This window comes from Pelodiscus sinensis, chromosome 2, assembly GCF_049634645.1.
Source record: "Pelodiscus sinensis isolate JC-2024 chromosome 2, ASM4963464v1, whole genome shotgun sequence".
NCBI lineage: Eukaryota > Metazoa > Chordata > Testudines > Trionychidae > Pelodiscus > Pelodiscus sinensis.
Genome location: NC_134712.1, coordinates 128,973,284 through 128,991,717, shown reverse-complemented (window position 1 = coordinate 128,991,717; position 18,434 = coordinate 128,973,284). Strand labels below are relative to the sequence as shown.

General features: G+C 45.2%; 2 protein-coding genes across 44 annotated transcripts in view; one reads left to right on the top strand and one right to left on the bottom strand.

Moving 5' to 3' along the window:
• Positions 1-18,434, bottom strand: part of CDH18 (cadherin 18) — a 1,055,536-nt gene that overhangs the window by 544,032 nt on the left and 493,070 nt on the right. The window contains exon 1 of one of the 4 annotated variants that reach the window (XM_075921432.1): positions 6,834-10,528. The exons of the other annotated variants lie outside the window; for them this stretch is intronic. The gene's annotated coding sequence lies outside the window, so the exon portion shown is untranslated. Of the gene's footprint in view, positions 1-6,833; positions 10,529-18,434 lie in introns of those variants that run through there. 4 annotated transcript variants of the gene reach the window in all.
• The window catches only part of LOC106731726 (uncharacterized), a 136,594-nt gene continuing 125,205 nt past the window's right edge, over positions 7,046-18,434 (top strand). For 20 of the 40 annotated variants that reach the window (XR_012901783.1, XR_012901782.1, XR_012901774.1 and 17 more), the window contains exon 1: positions 7,046-7,185. Coding sequence is in view for 1 of the 40 variants with exons in the window: in XM_075921438.1 (XP_075777553.1) it covers positions 15,666-15,706 (41 nt within the window). In the remaining 39 variants the exon portion in view is untranslated. Of the gene's footprint in view, positions 7,276-15,562; positions 15,707-18,434 lie in introns of all 40 variants that reach the window. The other 20 variants (XR_012901760.1, XR_012901759.1, XM_075921438.1 and 17 more) reach the window with 16 other exon arrangements.

Here is an 18,434-nt window from a genome sequence, read left to right as displayed (position 1 = left end):
TGTTGGTGGGGAATGGTTGTGGAGGGTGGGGCAGGAGGGACATGCGGCCGTAGACTGCCGCGTTCCTGTGGCTAGTGCGGAGATCGTGGACATTGGAGGCTTCCCTCCAAACCTCAATGAGGTCCACGATCTCCTCACTAGACCACGCGGGCGCCCACCTCTTGCAGCCCCGGCCAGGGTCCTGGGAGCCGCCAGGCTGGTTCCGGGAAGAGGGGGAGGGCTGGGTGTCATCGGGTGGCTGGCTCATGGGTGTCAGCTGCTGGGTGTGCTGGCACGGGTGCTGGCAGCCTTGCAACTGGCACAAACTGTGTAGCCAGCCCGTGGCCCTTTAAGGGCTCCGGGGCCGGGAGGGGGGCAGTAGAATTTGCCTGGTGTTGGCCAGAGTGGCCACCAGGACAAGCTGGGAAGGGCTAGCCTCCCACTAGTTCGAATTAAGGGTCTACACAGCCCTTAATTCGAACTAGTAAGTTCGAACTAGGCTTAATCCTCGTGGAATGAGTTAGTGTAGCGCCTATAAAAGTTAGCTCGAACTAACGTCCGTTAGTTCGAACTAACTTTGTAGTGTAGACATACCCTCAGTGTGTCTCAACCCCTGGTGTTATTCTCTCACACAAAGAATGCAGGCAGGGAATTTATATCAAATTAAAATTCCAAGTCTCTATCTCCCAGTCCTGGCCAGCACCTTTTGCTATGTATCTGAGTACCTTCCTCACCAGGTGCTGATCAGCACTCCAATTCATACACTTGCCAAAAAAAATCCTTATCAGTCACTACATTTTTCTAGCAGCAGTAAACATGAAAATATATGAATGGAACTAAGACAAAAAGGTTTAATACAAAGTGTATATTTCTATAATATGGAGAAAATGAACCTTACTTTCAGCATAGCTATAATGTATATATATTTATTCTAATAATTTAGAAGAAAGGGAGTGAAATCCCCTCTCTAGGAAGGCAGAAAAATTGTATAAAAACTAAATTACATCTTGCATTAAATTTTTTGAGCCAGCCCTATAGTCACAGATAATAAATCATTTCTAACCTATTTGAGTCATGAAGTAATGGTAGGTAAATACAGATTTGACTCCACAATTATTTAATGTTAAGTGCAGAACCCTGGCAAGTGCACTGTACTGTATATCCTCACCAGAACAAACCTGACCACACAGACTTCACTCTTAGTTTTATTGTGATACCTCGTTAATCAAAGAGAATCTCCCACTTAAATAAGGTTTCCTCAGTATTGATATTATCTAGTTATAGTTCCAATTATAAATTCAGATAGGGTGAGTATTGTAGAATAGCTATTCAGACTCTTAATTGCTTTTAATTAAATTAAAGTTATCTAATGATTAAGGGATCATTTTTAAATAAACCACAAAGTACAGGCAATTTACTTATTAATGGGTAACTTTATCTGATTGTAATATTAAATGAACATCAACACTTAAATATACATTCCAGTACTAAAAAAAAACACAACAAAGAGACACTATTTTGACAGAAGTAATACTCTGTCCTTCTGATGGTTTTTTCAAATGGTCAGAGTTTTGAAGTTTGGCAAGGATAAGTCTATGAATAAGCATGTAGATCTCTTCCCATTCAGTTTGCCTACTGACCCACTGATTCCCTTTATTTTATAAAGTAGTTATTGTAAAACAGACCTGCTGCCAGCCTAAACTCCCTTTTTTATGAGTACTTTTTAGAGGATATGGAGAAAATGTTTACTGAGAAAGATTCAAAGCTGCTAATGTTTCATCAATTTCATTCTTCAAAATAATAATTTTGTTAAGCGCACAAAAGTATGTTAGTGAGGCTGTCACCTTAAACTATAACCATTTCCTGCAGAATGCATCATCACAGCAAAAATAGCAAGCTTATTTTACAGTGGCATATCTAGTGTACAAAAAGACATACTAAGATATTAAAGATACCCAAAAAAATCAAATACTATAATTTTAAGAACATCTTACATGGGAATGATCTGTAAGAGGTGGTCAATAAAAATTATAGACTGAAGATATAAAAACACAATATAAATGCCTGGTGAATAAATATTTAACCATTACAAAATAACGTACAATAAAAAGAGATTGTTATAACATAGTTGCTTTAAAATAAGTGACATATTATGGGTGTCAAAAAGAGAGATGAAAAATATTCAAATCAAGGTGTCCAAAATTAGTCTCCAAAATAATATGTAGGCAGCCAGGTACAATTGGACTGATTTTCAAAAGTGCTGACTAGGGATGTTAGGGTATGTCTACACTACCCTCCTAATTCGAACTAGGAGGGTAATGTAGGCATACCGCACTTGCAAATGAAGCCCAGGATTTGAATTTCCCGGGCTTCATTTGCATAAGCCGGGCGCCGCCATTTTTAAATCCCGGCTAGTTCGAACCCCGTGCCGCGCGGCTACACGCGGCACGGAGTAGCTAGTTCGGATTAGGCTTCCTAATCCGAACTAGCTGTACTCCTCAAGTACAGCTAGTTTGGATTAGGAAGCCTAATCCGAACTAGCTACTCCGTGCCGCGTGTAGCCGCGCGGCACGGGGTTCGAACTAGCCGGGATTTAAAAATGGCGGCGCCCGGCTTATGCAAATGAAGCCCGGGAAATTCAAATCCCGGGTTTCATTTGCAAGTGCGGTATGCCTACATTACCCCACTAGTTCGAACTAGCGGGGTAGTGTAGACATGCCCTTAGATAGTTTTCCCTCAGGGAATTGATGGGCAGGATCCCCTGGGATGCTAACATGAAGGGGAAAGGAATCCAGGACAGCTGGCAGTATTTTAAAGAAGCCTTATTGAAGGCACAGGAACAAACCATCCCTATGAACAGTAAGAAAAGTAAATACAGTAGTCAACCAGATTGGTTTACCAGGGAAATCCTTGGTGAGTTTAAACACAAAAAGGAAGTGGACACTTGGACAGATGACTAGGAAGGAGTATAAATATATTGCTCGAGAATGCAGGGGAGTAATCAGGAAGGTGAAAGCAGAATTGGAATTGCAGCTAACAAGAAACAAGAAAGGTTTCTACAGGCATGTTAGCAATAACTGGCCCCCCCACTACAGAAAGGATGTGGACACAGTGGATATGGTCCAGCAGAGGATGACCAAAATGATTAGGGGGCTGGAGCACTTGACCTATGAGGAGAGGCTGAGGGATTTGGGTTTGTTTAGTCTGCAGAAGTGAAGAGTGAGGGGGGATTTGATAGAAGCCTTCAACTTCCTAAAGGGAGGTTCCAAAGAGGATGGAGAGAGACTGTTCTCAGTAGTGACGGGTGGCAGAACAAGGAGCAATGGTCTCAAGTTACAATGAGGAAGTATAGGTTGGATATTAGGAAAAGCTATTTCACTAGGAGGATGGTGAAGTATTGAAATATGTTACCTTGGGAGGTAGTAAAATCTCCATCCTTAGGGGTTTTTAAGTATCAGCTTGACAAAGCCCTGGCTCGGATGATTTATTTGGGATTAGTCCTGCTTTGGGCAGGGGGCTGGACTCGGTGACCTCCTGAGGTCTCTTTCAGTCCTGTGATTCTATGATTCTATATACAATAATTGAATAGGAGAGAACAGCATGAATTCTTAGTGGTTACTTGAATATTCTATAGTCTCCTGGGGAGCCTCCTGCCACCCCATACTGTATCAGAGGCAGCAGCGTGAGGTGGCAGCAGTCCTGTCCTTGGGGGGGTCCTGCTTCCTACAAACAGAAACTGCTGCAGTGGGGAGGAGGAAAGGCTGCTGTGAAGCAGCCTCTACCCATTGTGGCCCAGGCTGGCCATGGACAGAGGCTATCCATGGGGCATCTGAGGTTCACGTCAGCCTTTCCCTCTGCCCCTCCCCTGCAGTAGCCTTTTTCTGTGGATAGCTGCTGTGAAACAACCTCTCCCCTCGGTGGATCCAGGCTCACCTTAGACAGAGGCTGTTCTGCCTCCCGTGGAGCATCTTCCCTCCATGGGGAGCTTGGACCCCTATGGACAGGGGCTGCTGCTGCGAAGCAGCATGGGCCCACCATGAGGAGAGGCTGCTTCGTGGCAGCCTCCCTTGCCCCCCACCACCGACGCTGCTGCCTAAAGGCAGCAGGGTGAAAAGGGAAGACAGCACCACAGAGCCAATACTGGAGGAAACCAACTTTTAATCCAGCTCCCCACAAGTACCAGCTTCTGGTCTCCCCCCTTGCTATCTCTGATACAGAGGCAGCAGTGGGGAGGGGGGGGAAATGAGTGTAGTTGACAAGATTAACCGATAAGCCTAAACTTATCAGTTAATCGTATACTCAGCTACTCATTTACATCTCTACTGCTGACCATCTGCACCTCCCATGATATTCAAAAAGTGCATTCTGAGAAAATTGAAAATTTTACAATGATGAATTATTAAACAGATTTATTTTCCTTCTCTGTTTTAACAATCTACTTCTTAATTACAAGTGGGTCACTTCCCCAATTTTTGCTGCCTTTTAAATTTAATTTAATTTAATTTAATTTAATTTAATTTAATTTAATTTAATTTAATTTAATAAGAACAGAGACATTCCTAGTATAATATCATTAAGTGGTTACTTTAAGGCAGGAGCAGGCAAAATATGGTGCGGCAGGCAGGGGGCCTGAGGATCCCACTGGACTGCTGGCTAGGTGCACCTAACGAAAATGCCTCCCTACCAGAACCTGAACCTGGCACCCTTCCCCTTCCCCCCAACTCCCTGCCCCAGGTCACAACTCCCACTTACATTTAAAAAAACACTTCCTTCACCACACTTGTGCCCAGTGTAATAATATCCAGCTCTTATATAGCACTTTCCATTATTTAGATGCATGTATAGAGACTTGTTCCTCACACCACTGAAGCCAAAGCAAAAACTTCCAATGACTTTGAGAATGTAGAACCAAACTCCTAGTATGTAGAATCATAGGATAGTAGAATGGGAAGGAACCTCGAGAGGTCCTCACGGCAGGACCAATCATCATCTAGATCATCCTTGATAGATGCCTATCTAACCTGCTCTTAAATATCTCCTATGATGGAGATTTCACTACCTCCCTAGGCAATTTATTTCAGTGTTTAACCACCCTGACAGTAAGGAAGTTTTTCCTAATGTCCAACCTAAACCTCCCTTGCTGCAATTTAAGTCCATTGCTGCAATTTAAACCCAAAAGCAGATGTATATTAGCATTCATTTAAAAGTTTGAGGGAACTGAAGAATGAAGTAGTCAAACTGCTATCAGAAATCTATAATCTATCATTAACTCTTATATCAAGGGACTAAAAGTTAATGTTAGCTAACTGTGCCAAAATTTGCAGAAGACAAAAATGAATTATACTGGTCAACACTAGATAGGATTGTAGGAAACTCTAGAAAGAAGAAACTTAACAATAACCAAATTATAAATACTAGGACTATTCAGGTTAAACGAAGAGGAAAATGAAACAAAGATATATAAAAAGTGGTATCACGTGGCTATTCCTTTTATCTTTTTTCATAATATAAAAAAGACAATGATAATGAAATTATAAGGTAACAAATCTAGAAGTGAGACGGAAACACACACATAATATCTAATTAACATGTAATTAAATTGACACAATATTATTGAGGCAAAAAGTATAACATTAATCATTAACATAAATGAAAAAATAGCTGCTTTTATATTTGCTAGGGTTTAAAATTAAAAGGGTGATAGCCCACATATTTCAGGACACAATCTGAGGATTAGAATGAAATATTGTCAATTTGCCCTTCATTCCAATTAACAGCTTCCATTGAATAATCTGCTCCTGGCCATTATTGGAGACAGGATATTGGTCTGGATGCATCATCAGTCTCCTCTGATTTAGCAAATTTATGTCGCTTACTGACCAAATCCCAAAGGTAAACCTTTGTAATAACCAGTTCCTTAAAAATCATAAGGCTGAAAGTAGGGCAATGACTATAATTATCATTAGTAGTGGATACAGCTATTAATTTGATTAGTCCTCTGGACATCATTCTGTGTCACCTCTCATTCCATTTCATTCTTTTCTTTCCCTTCCACCATTCATTCCATGACTTTCTTGTAGTTCTATTGAAAGGTTATTTGTTAAGAAAATAAGACAGTAGATTGTAGAAGTACAAAGGGAATGTCAGACTTCACATTCCAAGGAAAAGATAACATCACCATCCATAACTAGAATGTTCACATATACAGCCGGTCCCCGAGTTGCAAACGGTAGACTTACGACCATTCGCAGTTACGACCAAAAATGTCGTAAATGGCAGACCCCGAATTACGAACACTTATGAACAGCGCGGTCACATGTAACTCAATTGGGTCCAACTTACAAACAAACTGAGTTATGACCAATTGCTTGGTCCGTAACCGGTTCGTAAGTCAGAGACAGGCTGTATACTAAGCAACCACTATGGAGCTTTTTATGTGAACTTCCTATAGCCCAGAATTTTCACACATGGACGGGTAAAATCTATATATCTTATATCTATAGCAACAACCCAAGCAAGTAACACAATAATACCTAATATCTAACTTTCAACAGGTTGTTCATCAATTCTGAAAATCAAGCTACTTATTTAGTTGACAAAGTATGGATATGAGTGGCTAACTCTAGATTTTTTGGAACTGATGGCCTTAATTCCAAATGCGATTTCATTTATTTTCTTTAAAAACTTTTTGGTTTTCCTCTTACTCCACTAAATGAACAAGTGAAAATCCCAATAAGAATGCAAAGCTTTCTGATACCATTCTAAAGAGATATTTAGTTAGACTCCTAATTATTCTTTTAAGCACCTAATAAGACATGGCCTTGATTTTCAGAAGTGTGGAGCATAAAACTCACCACCGATGCCAGCAATATCTACATGGGAACAGATTCTTTGAAAATGACTGCACAGCAATTAAGTGTGTGTATTGGGGGGAGGGAGGATTATCTGGATTTACCGAAGAAGAAAGTCTCTGCTTTATGGCTGGAGGTAGGGGGAGGGAATGAGGTCAGCAACTGCTGCAATGAGATGGACAGCACACAGTTTGCAGCACTGACTCACTTCCTCAGAAATGTGAGCTCCAGAAGGTATAAAGGTACAAACAGTGAGCAGGAGGAGCCTCTTTGTTATGCGCAGCAAGCAAAACCAGCAGTAGCTGGTAGGAGCAGATGCAAGCTCGTGAGGAAACATTAATCCAGGCATAAGAAGGTGAGCTCGAGCACGGGAACATTTAACATGCCGGGACACAGGCACAGGAAACAAGCAAAGGCAGAGTTCGAACAGCACAGAGTGATTGATGTGAGTTAGCAACTGTACTTTCAGGTTCAAACAAGAAGGGCAGAAGGGGGAAGAAGGGGGCTCCTCTTCCAAGTACCGGAGGGGGCTGACCGAGTCCGAGTAGAAGCTGCCATCTGGGAGGTTGAACGGGGCGGGGGGCATTTAACTCTTTGGCGCGGCAGCTGTGTTGTGAGTGGAAGTGTGAGGGATCAGGATACATTTTTTCCTGCAACGAGCAGGTCGCTGCTGAGGTGCCTGTATTTTTGCTAGAATGGAGACAGCCAGAAGCACCAGAATCTAGCAGCCACGGTGCTGGGCAGTCCCAGTGGAGCCCAGCGGCTGCGGGGGACACAAGGAAAGCAGTATGGCAGCAGGGGCTGTAACAGCATGGGGGCTGCTAAGCTGTGATGGTGGGGTGGACAGTCCAAAGCAGCCTCAGAGCTGAGGAAGGTGGTTGGTCCAGGGATGGCTGACCCAATGGAAGTTCACCTCTTCAGTATAACTAAGGGTAAAATTCTGAGAAGTGAATTAGTGAACATATTATCTGTATTGCAAAGGCAGGTGTTGGTGGCCAGTACACAGGAGCAGAACAAACAAAGCAGGGAGTAGCCCAAGCAGACAAGAATACCTAAAACATTGGATAATTAGGAAGCAGCATTTTTTTGTCTATGCCAGTGTTACAACACACCCAAACCCAGAGAGAAATCCTGGCTTGTTTAGGTATATGAACATAATTAGGCAGACAGGAATTAGTGTGGCTATAGACTAACCATTTACATGGCTAACTGATAAGCCTGGGTTTGTCAGTTACTGTGAACAGTTATACACAGAATCCCGCTCCCAGGAAGCCAGCTGCTGCTCTGCTCCGGGTCAAATCTATTCTTCATCAGTCTAGTCTCCCATGCCCCAAGTGCCCTAACTATTGAGCTGTAGCAGAGGTGGGCACTCCAAGATTTTGGAAAATGGTGAAGGGCTGCATTTCTCTATGCTGGGGGTGGGAAGCTTGCAATGGAGGTTGGGTGCAGGAAGGAGCTCAGGGTTTGGGATTGGGATGTAGGAAAGGGTCTGAGAGGAACTTTGGATGACATAGGGGGTTATGACATGGGACAGGGGATTGGGGTGCAGGACTGAATTTTGGCCTGGGGAAAGGATATAGCAGGGGTGCCAGATCTGGGAGGGAATTGTGACCTGGGGTGGGATATATGTGCAGAGGATTTGAGTAGTGATGACCTAGGGCAGGAGAAGGTGATTGACCTGGGGCAGAGAGTAGATAAGTGGGAAGGAATGAGGTGCAAGAAGCAGAGACTGGGGTGCTGGAGGTAGGCTCTAGCCAGGAGTCACTTATCTTAGGTGGCTCCTGGCCAGCAGCCCAACAGGGTCTCCCAGGCTCCTCTAGGAGGTTCCTTCCATATGCTGCTCAGGGTGGCGCACCACTGAGGTGTGACAGACTTTGTGCTATCCCCCACCTGCAGGCCAATCATCCCAGCTAGGAGTGGGATCTGTGGGCAGGGTGTGCGCAAACTCTCTCGCCCTCCTTGCCTCCAGGGTTATGAGGGCTTTGTCCACACTGCAAGGTTTTTGCACAAAAACAGCCGAGCGTCCACCCCTCAAGCGTGACTTTGTGGAAAAAAAATACAGTAAATTGACAGGACGAGGGCTTTTGCCGGTAAAGTTATTCCTCTCTCCACAAGGAATAACTCCTTTTTGTGCTAAAGCTCTTGCACAGAAAGGTGTGTGTGGAAGCTCCGCAGGGGTTTCTTGTGCAAAAAGAGCCTATCAGAAAAAGCACAGGTGCTTTTTCTTTTTCACAAGAATGTCCATGCAGCGTGAATGCTCTCTTGTGCAAAAGCACATCACTTCTGCAGTTTGTTTTTGAGGTGTGGACATGCTTTTGCACAAGAAGTTTTTGTGGAAGATCTCTTGTGTAAAAACCCAGCAGTGTATACAAAGGCCTGGTGCCTAGAGGGAGCCACCCTCCATTTTGAACAACTGGCTGCTCCCTTTATGTGCCCTGTGCCCCTGACTGTGTGTGGGGGACTTTTCACGCTCCCCTGCTCCCAAGCCAATTGAGACCTGGGGATTGGGGAGCGCACAGTCTCATCCCCCTTCCAGGGTGTGATGGACTGGGCCGGAGCTGGGCACCGCTGAGGGCATCCGCTCAGGATAAATTGCTCACAACCAGGGTTGCTTACGGCCCCAGACTGATGACCTTTCCCAAATAGGTCACAAACCAGTCACACCAAGCACTTTAGCTGCCAATCCAGCCAGCAGGAAGCCTCACAAGCAAAACTCCTCAGACACCCCAGCTCTCCTTGTGCCACAATCAGTCCCGGGCCTTACACACAGGCGAGGGGTTATAGAACCCACTCACCTACCCCAAACAGATTGTCCCAATCCCAAAGAACCAGCTACAGATTCCCAGTCAATTTGCACTTTAGATCTTACCCACAAGATCACGCTGGGCCAATCCTTTAGAATCTATATTCTAAAGGTTTATTAACAAAAGAAACAAAAAGGATGAGAGTAAGGTTGTTAAGGAGAATACATTACATGCACCAAACACCAAGTTCTTGATGCAGGCTCTTAGCAGAGATGTTATAAACTGCTTTCTTAAAAGTCTCTGGTGTACATCCTATGTCAGGATGGGCCAACAGTCCTTCCCGGCTCTCTGTTCCTCGCAAGACTGCATCTTGGATCAGTAGCAGAATTGAAGACAAGGTGGAGACCGCCTCATGGCACTTCATATCCATTCTTGGTGTCTCCCTGGTGGAGCAGGTCACATGGTCAAGTGACCTATCTCCGTTTTACATGACAGCAGCCACTTTGCCCTGGCTGGTTTGCATGTGTCATGGCTCCTTCTCCACTCTGGCACGATAAATGCAGAAGTGGGGGCCAGCAAAAGTACCACAAAACTCTATCTACCAGGTTTTGGTATAAACCTTCCCCCCAAAATCTTAACAACCTAGATTTTGGGAATAAAATGTCGCCACCACCACCCAAATATTAATAAAGCAACCAGGGAGAGACTATTTCGGGAATCTAACCCCTAAAGTTCAAACCAGAACACAAATATTAACCAATACCAGGTTAATAAAAAGAAAAGAGAAAGGGTATGTCTACACTACAAAGTTAATTCAAACTAACGGATGTTAGTTCGAATTAACTTTGATAGGTGCTACACTAGCGCTCCGCTAGTTCGAACTTAATTCGAACTAACGGAGTGCTTAGTTCAAACTAGGTAAACCTCATTCTACGAGGACTAAGCCTAGTTCGAACTTACTAGTTCGAATTAAGGGGTGTGTAGTCCCTTAATTCGAACTAGTGGGAGGCTAGCACTCCCCAACTTTCCCTGGTGGCCACTCTGGCCAACACCAGGGAAACTCTATTGCCCTCCTCCCACCCGGACCCCTTAAAGGGGCACGGGCTGGCTACGATGCCTGTGCCAGGTGCAAGCCTGCCAGCACCCAGCTAGCAGACCCTGCACCTGGCACGGCTCGAGCCAGCCACCCGATGCCCCCCAGCCCTCCCCCTGTTCCCGGGACCAGGCTGGCGGCTCCCGGGAGCTTGCCTGAGACCGCAAGAGGCGGGCATCTGCCTGGTCTAGTGCGGACATCGTGGACCTTGTCCACGACCTCTGCACTAGGCACAGGAAAGTGGCCGTCTAGGGCAGGAGAGCTGCCAGCCTGGCCACCCAGGAGCAGGTGTGCATGAAAATCAAGGTGGTCCACTGAGACCCCCAACCCTGAGCCCTGAGCTTACAATGGCCGTACTGGGTCAGACCAAAGGTCCATCTAGCCCAGTAGCCTGTCTGCCGACAGCAGCCAACCCTAGGGACCCTGGAGGGGATAGACCAAAGACAGTGACCAAGCCATTTGTCTTGTGCCATCCCTCTCTAGCCTTCCACAAACTTTGGGCAGGGACACCACTCCTAGCCCCTGGCTAATACTACTCCATGGACCCAACCTCCATGACTTTATCTCACTTCTCTTTAAACTCTGTTCTAGTTGTAGCCTTCACAGCCTCCTGCAGCAAGGAGTTCCACAGGTTGACTCTTTGCTTTGTGAAGAACAACTTTCTGTTACTAGTTTGAAGCCTGCTACCCATTCCTTTCCTTTGGTGTCCTCTAGTCCTTCTATTATGGGAACTAATGAAGAACTTTTCTGTATGCACCCTCTCCACCCCACTCATGCTTTTATAGACCTCTATCCTATCCCCCCTCAGTCTCCTCTTTTCTAAACTGAAAAGTCCCAGTCTCTTTAGCCTCTCTTCATATGGGACCTCTTCCAAACCTCTGATCATTTTAGTTGCCCTCCCCTCTTCCACCCTCTCTCTTCCCCTCTCCCACCTCCTTTTCCCAGTCTTCCTGAGTTTTGTTCAATAAAGAGAGATTCTATTTTTGACCACACGTATTCTTTATTTTGTACATCAGGAAGGGGGGCTAGGGAAGGGTAAGTGGAAGGAGGTGAGGGAGGAATGGGGTACGAGCCCCCGATGGGGAGGACTGGGCTGGCTCTGCGGGCTTCTCAGGGTGGAAGCTCTCCTGCAGCCCACCAATTGCCCCCTCTCCACAGATGGCAGCCTGCGGCAAGTGCAGCCGGTCTGATGGCCGAGTGCTGTGATGTTCCCAGTGTGGGCATTCAGGGCACTCCAAGACAGGCCTGCTTTGCAAGCGGGGCACCCCTGAGAACTGTCTGTCCGGAGTGGGAGTCGGGTCCCTTTAAGCACAGCCCTCGGCTAGCCTGAGGCAGCAGCTCCATGCTCTAAGTCCTCATCTGATGCCCTGCCAGCACTGCTTCTGGCCATCCTAAACTCTGGTTCAGTGTCCACTTAATGTGGACATACTAGTTCGAATTAGCAAAACGCCAATTCGAACTAGTTTTTTAGTCTGGATGCGTTAGTTCGAATTAGCTTAGTTCGAATTAACTAATTCATACTAAGTTAGTTCGAATTAGCGCTGTAGTGTAGGCATACCCAAAGAGCTTATCACCACAGTAGTCCTGTTGCAAGCATAATGACTAGATGGAACAGTATCAAAATAATATACTCCTGGAGGAGACATTTACCATGGGCCAGGAACCCCTTAAATCCCTGGCTGCTGGCTAACCCTCATGATCATGACGGCATGTTTCCAGACACATTCCTCAGGTGTGCATTGGCCTCTCTGAGAGCCATTGTCCTTGGAGAAGTGCTAATTAGTATAGTCATTGACTGAACAATCCTTTACAACAGGCAGTGCAGGCCAGTATCAGCACATAGTTCATATTCATAACTCCACACACTTACATCATACAAGTACATGAGTAGCATATATAGAATCCGTAGAACATAAGCCTTCATTTGACACCTCACATGGCCCCCTTTGTACAGACTTTAGGGCAAACACCCCCCGTGGGCGCAGGAATGATCTGGCTGCTCCCTTTAAAATCCAATAATATGACACAGGGGCATGCCTCACTGTTTAAAGTGGCTGGCAGCTCGCTTCAGGCACCATGAGCCCCGGTGGAGAAGAGCTACCAGCCTTTCTGAACAGCCTTGAGGTCTTGACAGGGCAAGTCATGGGCTGAATCAAACAGTTGACAGGCCAAATCCAGACCTCAGGCCATATTTTGCCCTCTTCTGGGCTATAGGATCCTATTTCCTCCCCCATTCATACATCGGGCAAACTACTTGTGTCTGTATCTGATCTCAAAGCAGAGAGAGAACAGAAGGATCCCTGTGATTTAGCATGATCACACTGTTGCTCTTAGGAGAATTTAGAATATAGATTGTGTTATAAAGAAAAGACATTGAATGACTGAAAGTTTGTACTAATGAAAGCTTTGTATTAGAAATAGATACCTTTTGTATGGACAATTTTATCACTTTTCCCATGTGTGAAATGATTGTGTAGTTCCTGGGAAGGGGGAGTGAATGAGTTTGGAATGTGTTTGGAAAAAGATAATAACTCGTAGGCTCAGCAGTTTCAGAGGCCAGATGCTAAGAGAAACTGGAAGACTCAGGGGCGCAAGGTACCATCAATAGGGCCCAAGATAAGACAGACCAGTATAGGACATACAGGTGGCCTTGGAGTTAAGAGCAAGCACCCCCTTTACAGATAAATACTGGGAAGGAGGCACTAACATACTTACACCAGATGACAAAGAAAAATGACTTCCAGATAAACAAATGTTAAACAGAACTAATGGTGATTGAATAAGAGCTGACTCAGCAAAATGTTTAGACCTGAATGGGATAAAAGTCCTATAAAAGATGGGGCATCTTGCATGAATCTCTGGGTCTCATCTTGTCAAGATCAAAGCATCAGTCTGGACCGAGAGAAGCCCCCGTTCCCCTCCCCCCCACTCACATTTAACTTGTCTGGCCAGTGAGTTAGGCAAACAACAAACTAGTAACTTTAAGCAACAACAAGACTGTGTGTATGTGTATGCATAGGCCAAAATAATATTAAATTGTCAAGAAATGTGGCATTTTGCCTTATCCCCCTAAAAAGATCCCGTGAAATTCTTTCAAGTATAACGCTGCCAACCCAGCACGAAGTTCAAGCACACAAATCTATTAACCTGGGCCCCATTACGGTTTGGTGTGAGGAGAAAGTGGGGAGTGTCTTTCAGCTTCTTAGTTCAGGACCACATCAGTGAGGGATTTTTTTTGTTTTTTGGGGTTTTTTTTTTTGCTTCTCAATCATAATGTGGCCCCTGACTGATTTTTCTGTGAGTCAGTAGCCCCTGGCCCAAAAAAGGTTCCCCATCCCGCCACAGAGTTTTCATCTGCAGTGTGGAAGACCAGAGTTTGTGTCTGCTTTGCATTAGACAGAACAGGAATTTTAATTGTGGTCTACCACATTCTGTGTGTGGCCTTTACTTGGGCTATTGGATTTTGTGGAAAGGCCCCACTTCCTTTTTTTCCCCCTTGTGAAACATTTGACTTGACTTAGGATCTGACTCCAAGAAAGGGTTTGTGGATATGACTACTGAGCAGAGAGGTAAGCAGCAGTTGCCTGAATTAGGTATCTTAACTCCAAATGATGAGCAAGTCCTGCCCCGGCACATTTCTTCTGCAGCTCCTTGTTCCATGTGCTACCTTCTGAGAATCTGGTTTTAGTTCCTAATTTCCCCATGCATTGTAGAGGGAACCTGAGTGACTAATTTTGGGATATGACTATCACTAAGCAGCAGGGGTTTGTTCAAATTGCAGCAAACTTGGAAGGGTCCAGTCATGTAACGGTATTTGCTGGGCATTTAACGATGGTGTTTCTTTACCATTCAGCCCCTTCTTGCCAGGATGGTAAGGGACGGTTATAAGGAAGAAATGGGAATCGGGGTGACTCAGGCACCAGCCACAGGTTTGGCTATGTTGGAACAAGGTCCAGAATGCAGAGTATAAGCTGTGTGTGGAGGGGGGGGGGATAATTTGGAGGTGATGTGATAGGCATGGGCACCAATGCCAATTAAGCTGGAAGTAATAAGGGTTCTCCTATGAGCTGACCCTTACAAGGCAGGGGGGGCATATTTGTGATAGGGGTTAAGAGTGGGATTTCAGATCCCTTTTTGTGGAAATGTGATACATTTGATGTCAAAAAATTTTAAGTCAGTAACTGGTATGGGATAAGAATGTTAAAGAGCGATTATTTGGATAATCATTTAATTAATACAGTTTGCTGCTTTGCAGCAGCCTCCCCCTATCCTCCCTGCCCCCACCTTGATAGAGATAGCTGACGGGAGGCGGGGAGCAGGTGGCACTGTGCAGATAGTGTTGGGGGGGAACCGGCTCCCTCCAGCTCCTGCTCTCCCCCTTTGCAACCTCTCATAAAGAGGCAGCAAGGCAGGAGGAGATGGGGGGGAAGCAAGTACAGTATTTGACTACCTGTCACGTTACCAGATTTTAAGGGAAGCAGCCAGATCACTGTTGCACCCGGAGGAGAGGGGGGTGTTTGCCCCAAAAGTTGGTACAAAGGGGGCCATGTGAGGTGTCATACAAATGCTTACTTTTTACTGATTCTCTGTATGCTCTTCATATATCTATATAATGTCTGTGTGTGGAGTTATGAATATGTCCTCTGTGTTAAGACTGGAAGCTTCTCTCTCTGTGGCTGAGCAATGGGCGAGAAAAGTTCACCCTATGGACATGCTAATTAGCAAGCCACCAGGAATAATAGGTCTCTTAAGTACCAGAGACCCACTTGGGAAAGAATCTAGGTGCCTGGCCACTGACCATGTGACTGTCTCCAGCTTGGAAGAGACTAGGAAGGGATATAAATATGCCATGTGGCCGACTCCATCTTGGTCTTCAGCTCAGCTCTTGATCCTAGAGGCGGCCTTGCAAGGAACCACGAGCCGGAAAGAACTGTGGACCCATCCTGACATAGGATGTACACCAAAGACTTTTAAGCCAGCAGTTATAACATCTCTGCTATGAGCCTGCATCAAGAGCTGGGAGATTCGATGCATGTAATGTATGATACTTTAACAACCTTACTCTCATGCTTTTCTTTCTTTTAGTAATAAACCTTTAGATTTTAGATTCTAAAGGATTGGCTCAGCATGATTTGTGGGTAAGATCCAGAGTGTAAATTGATCGGGACCTGTGGCTGGTTTCTTGGGACCAGATAGAACTCGTTTGGGAAGGTGAGATTAGGTTCTAAAACCCCTCATCTGTGTGTTAGGCCTGGGGCTGTTTGGGGCACGGAGAGAGCTGAGGTGTCAGAGGGGCTTGCTCGTGAGGCTTCTGGCTGGCCAGGCTGGCAGCTGAAGTGCTCTGTGGGACTGGTTTGTGGCCTATTTGGGAAGATCTCCAGTCTGAGGCTGTACGGAGCCCCTAGTTTGAGCAATTCACCCTGAGCGGACGCTCTCAGCTGTGCCCAGACCCAGCCCAGTCCGTCACACGACCCAAGAAGCTTAGCCTTATCAGGTAGTCGAGTACTTGCCTACTCACTAACATCCCTAGTATAGGACATGTTGTTCAGGAAAAAATTATACAGGAATTAAGGAAGTTAGGATAGACTGGTCTTTTGAGCAGTTACCTATAACAAACTTGAGAATTTTCCCTGAGGTTTGGTGCCAAGAATTCTCCAGGGACATACAGGAATCACCAAACTTCCGACCACCTGAGTTATGACCCCCCTCACTTACAACCATTTTTGTAAGTGCGGAAAGGGCCGAAAACCCCCATCCTCGACCCTGCATTTACGATGGCACACGGCGTCTATTGTAAATGAGGTTTTGAGTTACAATACCCCCAACTTGTGACACTTCCCCGGGGACCAATTGTGTCGCAAGTTGGGGGCCATCTGTACTGATTAATTCATCACCCACAAGGTGGAAAAGACCCAGTGCTTTGTTCCATACACTATTCCTTAACTGGCAAAGCTGCTTATAGAGTAAGGGCTTGTGGGCCATGGGCTGCCACATGCCTCAGACTTTGACCTTCTGGGGTTTTTTGAAGGTCACGTTTATTTTGACAAGGCTGTTTGGTATCCTGTGCAGCACAGTGTTGCAATCAGCAGTGGTGCGGGCTGTGGGATTCTGCCAAGTAGAGCATTATTTAAATAATGTTTTGTTCGCAGGATGAGCCGTCAGCCAAATGTGTTCACCTATTGTACACATTTCAGGACCTGGCTACACATTTGGGGGTATATTTGGGAAAAAAAGCAGAGTGTCCTTTCACTATATTGTCTTACTAAGGGATTGAGCTGGACACCAGAGAGGACATAATGCAGATCCCTCTGTATAAGCTTCAGGAGCTATTGGATGCTCAAGAGAGCATTAAGGATTTTAAAAATTCACACTGTGAATAAAAATAAAACTATATTTCTGAGCATCTGAACTTTGCCTGCAGGATTGTTGCTCCAGGGTGGGCATTTTTATGCTCAGGTGGCAGTGGCTAGAGCCAGCATAATCAGGCCACACCATTACATATGAGTCCCTAGAGAGATGAAGGGGAAACTTGGAGGTATGGGAACATTGTCTGAGTCAATTTAATTAGCTATCATTGTGGAAGAGTAACATCTGTTATAAAGGCGGTTAACGTTTATTCAGATGCTGCGAGGGCTACAGGTCTTGAAGTGTTTTCTCAAGGCAAATGGTGTGCACAGACATTACTTGCCTAATGGACACACAGCGGGGTTGTTTGTAACATGACTTTCTTGTAATTTTTTCCCTATTTATTTGCAGTGGTTATTTGGGGATCTGAGCTAGCTAATAAGAGGGTGTGCTTGTGGTCTGACAACAATGGTAGAAGTTATCAAATGCCATATGTCCAGATCACACAAGATTATGAAGTTGATAAGGTCATTTGTTCTACAATGTTTAATCCTCAACATCTGAGGTTGGTTTTGTGGGGGGGAGGGGCGGGGTTTCAAGGATAAGGGCATAGTAGATGCCTTGTCTCGTTTCCAGTTTGACAGATTTTGTGAGTTTGCACCAGAGGCTAGAAGCAAATCCAAAGAGATGCTTTTGGTTCTCTGAAACCTCAAAAGATGATGTGGTCAGGAGAATGGAGAATTTGGCTCCAGGCTCAAAATTTGCTTGTTTTGTTTTCTGTTGATGAGTTCTGTCAATACAAGGTTCCAGAGTTCAGATCACTAATATAGCATACTGGAGAGGGCAATTTTTATGGTTCCTGGGTTAAGGACAATACACCGGCTGGCACCTCTTCTTAATTCTACATAGGACAATGAGTGCTTTCTCCTGAAAGAACTTTTCACCTGTCAAGGCCACTAGGGAAGATGCCATTGGAAAATGTCTGGGAACTGACTTGGGTTGGGGAGGAGACAGCCATGCAAATTACTGGCACCTCCTTGTGGTGAATGTTAAGTATAGCTACTGCATAGGGAAGGCATTCAGGGACCAGATAAATGGCCTGGCAAAGGACTTAAAAGAAGGTACTAGAAAAAAGGAACAGAATGGGGGTGGGAAGCTGAGGACTCCTCTGATTGGAATGGCAGGAAATCCAACTCCCCTTCCCATTCTTATTGCCCATCTTAGAAGAGTGGTGGATGTTAAGGTACAAGCCAGGGTTTGCTGAGGGACCTGGATGGAAATCAAGGTGGAGCCCTCGTTAGCCTGGTATTCCCAGACATCTATATAGTAAAGTTGCAACTTGATTAAAACACAAATCAAGTGTTTCCTGTCCTTCTTTCAATGTGCCCAATCAACCTATGTATGTCATGGTAAATTCTTTCT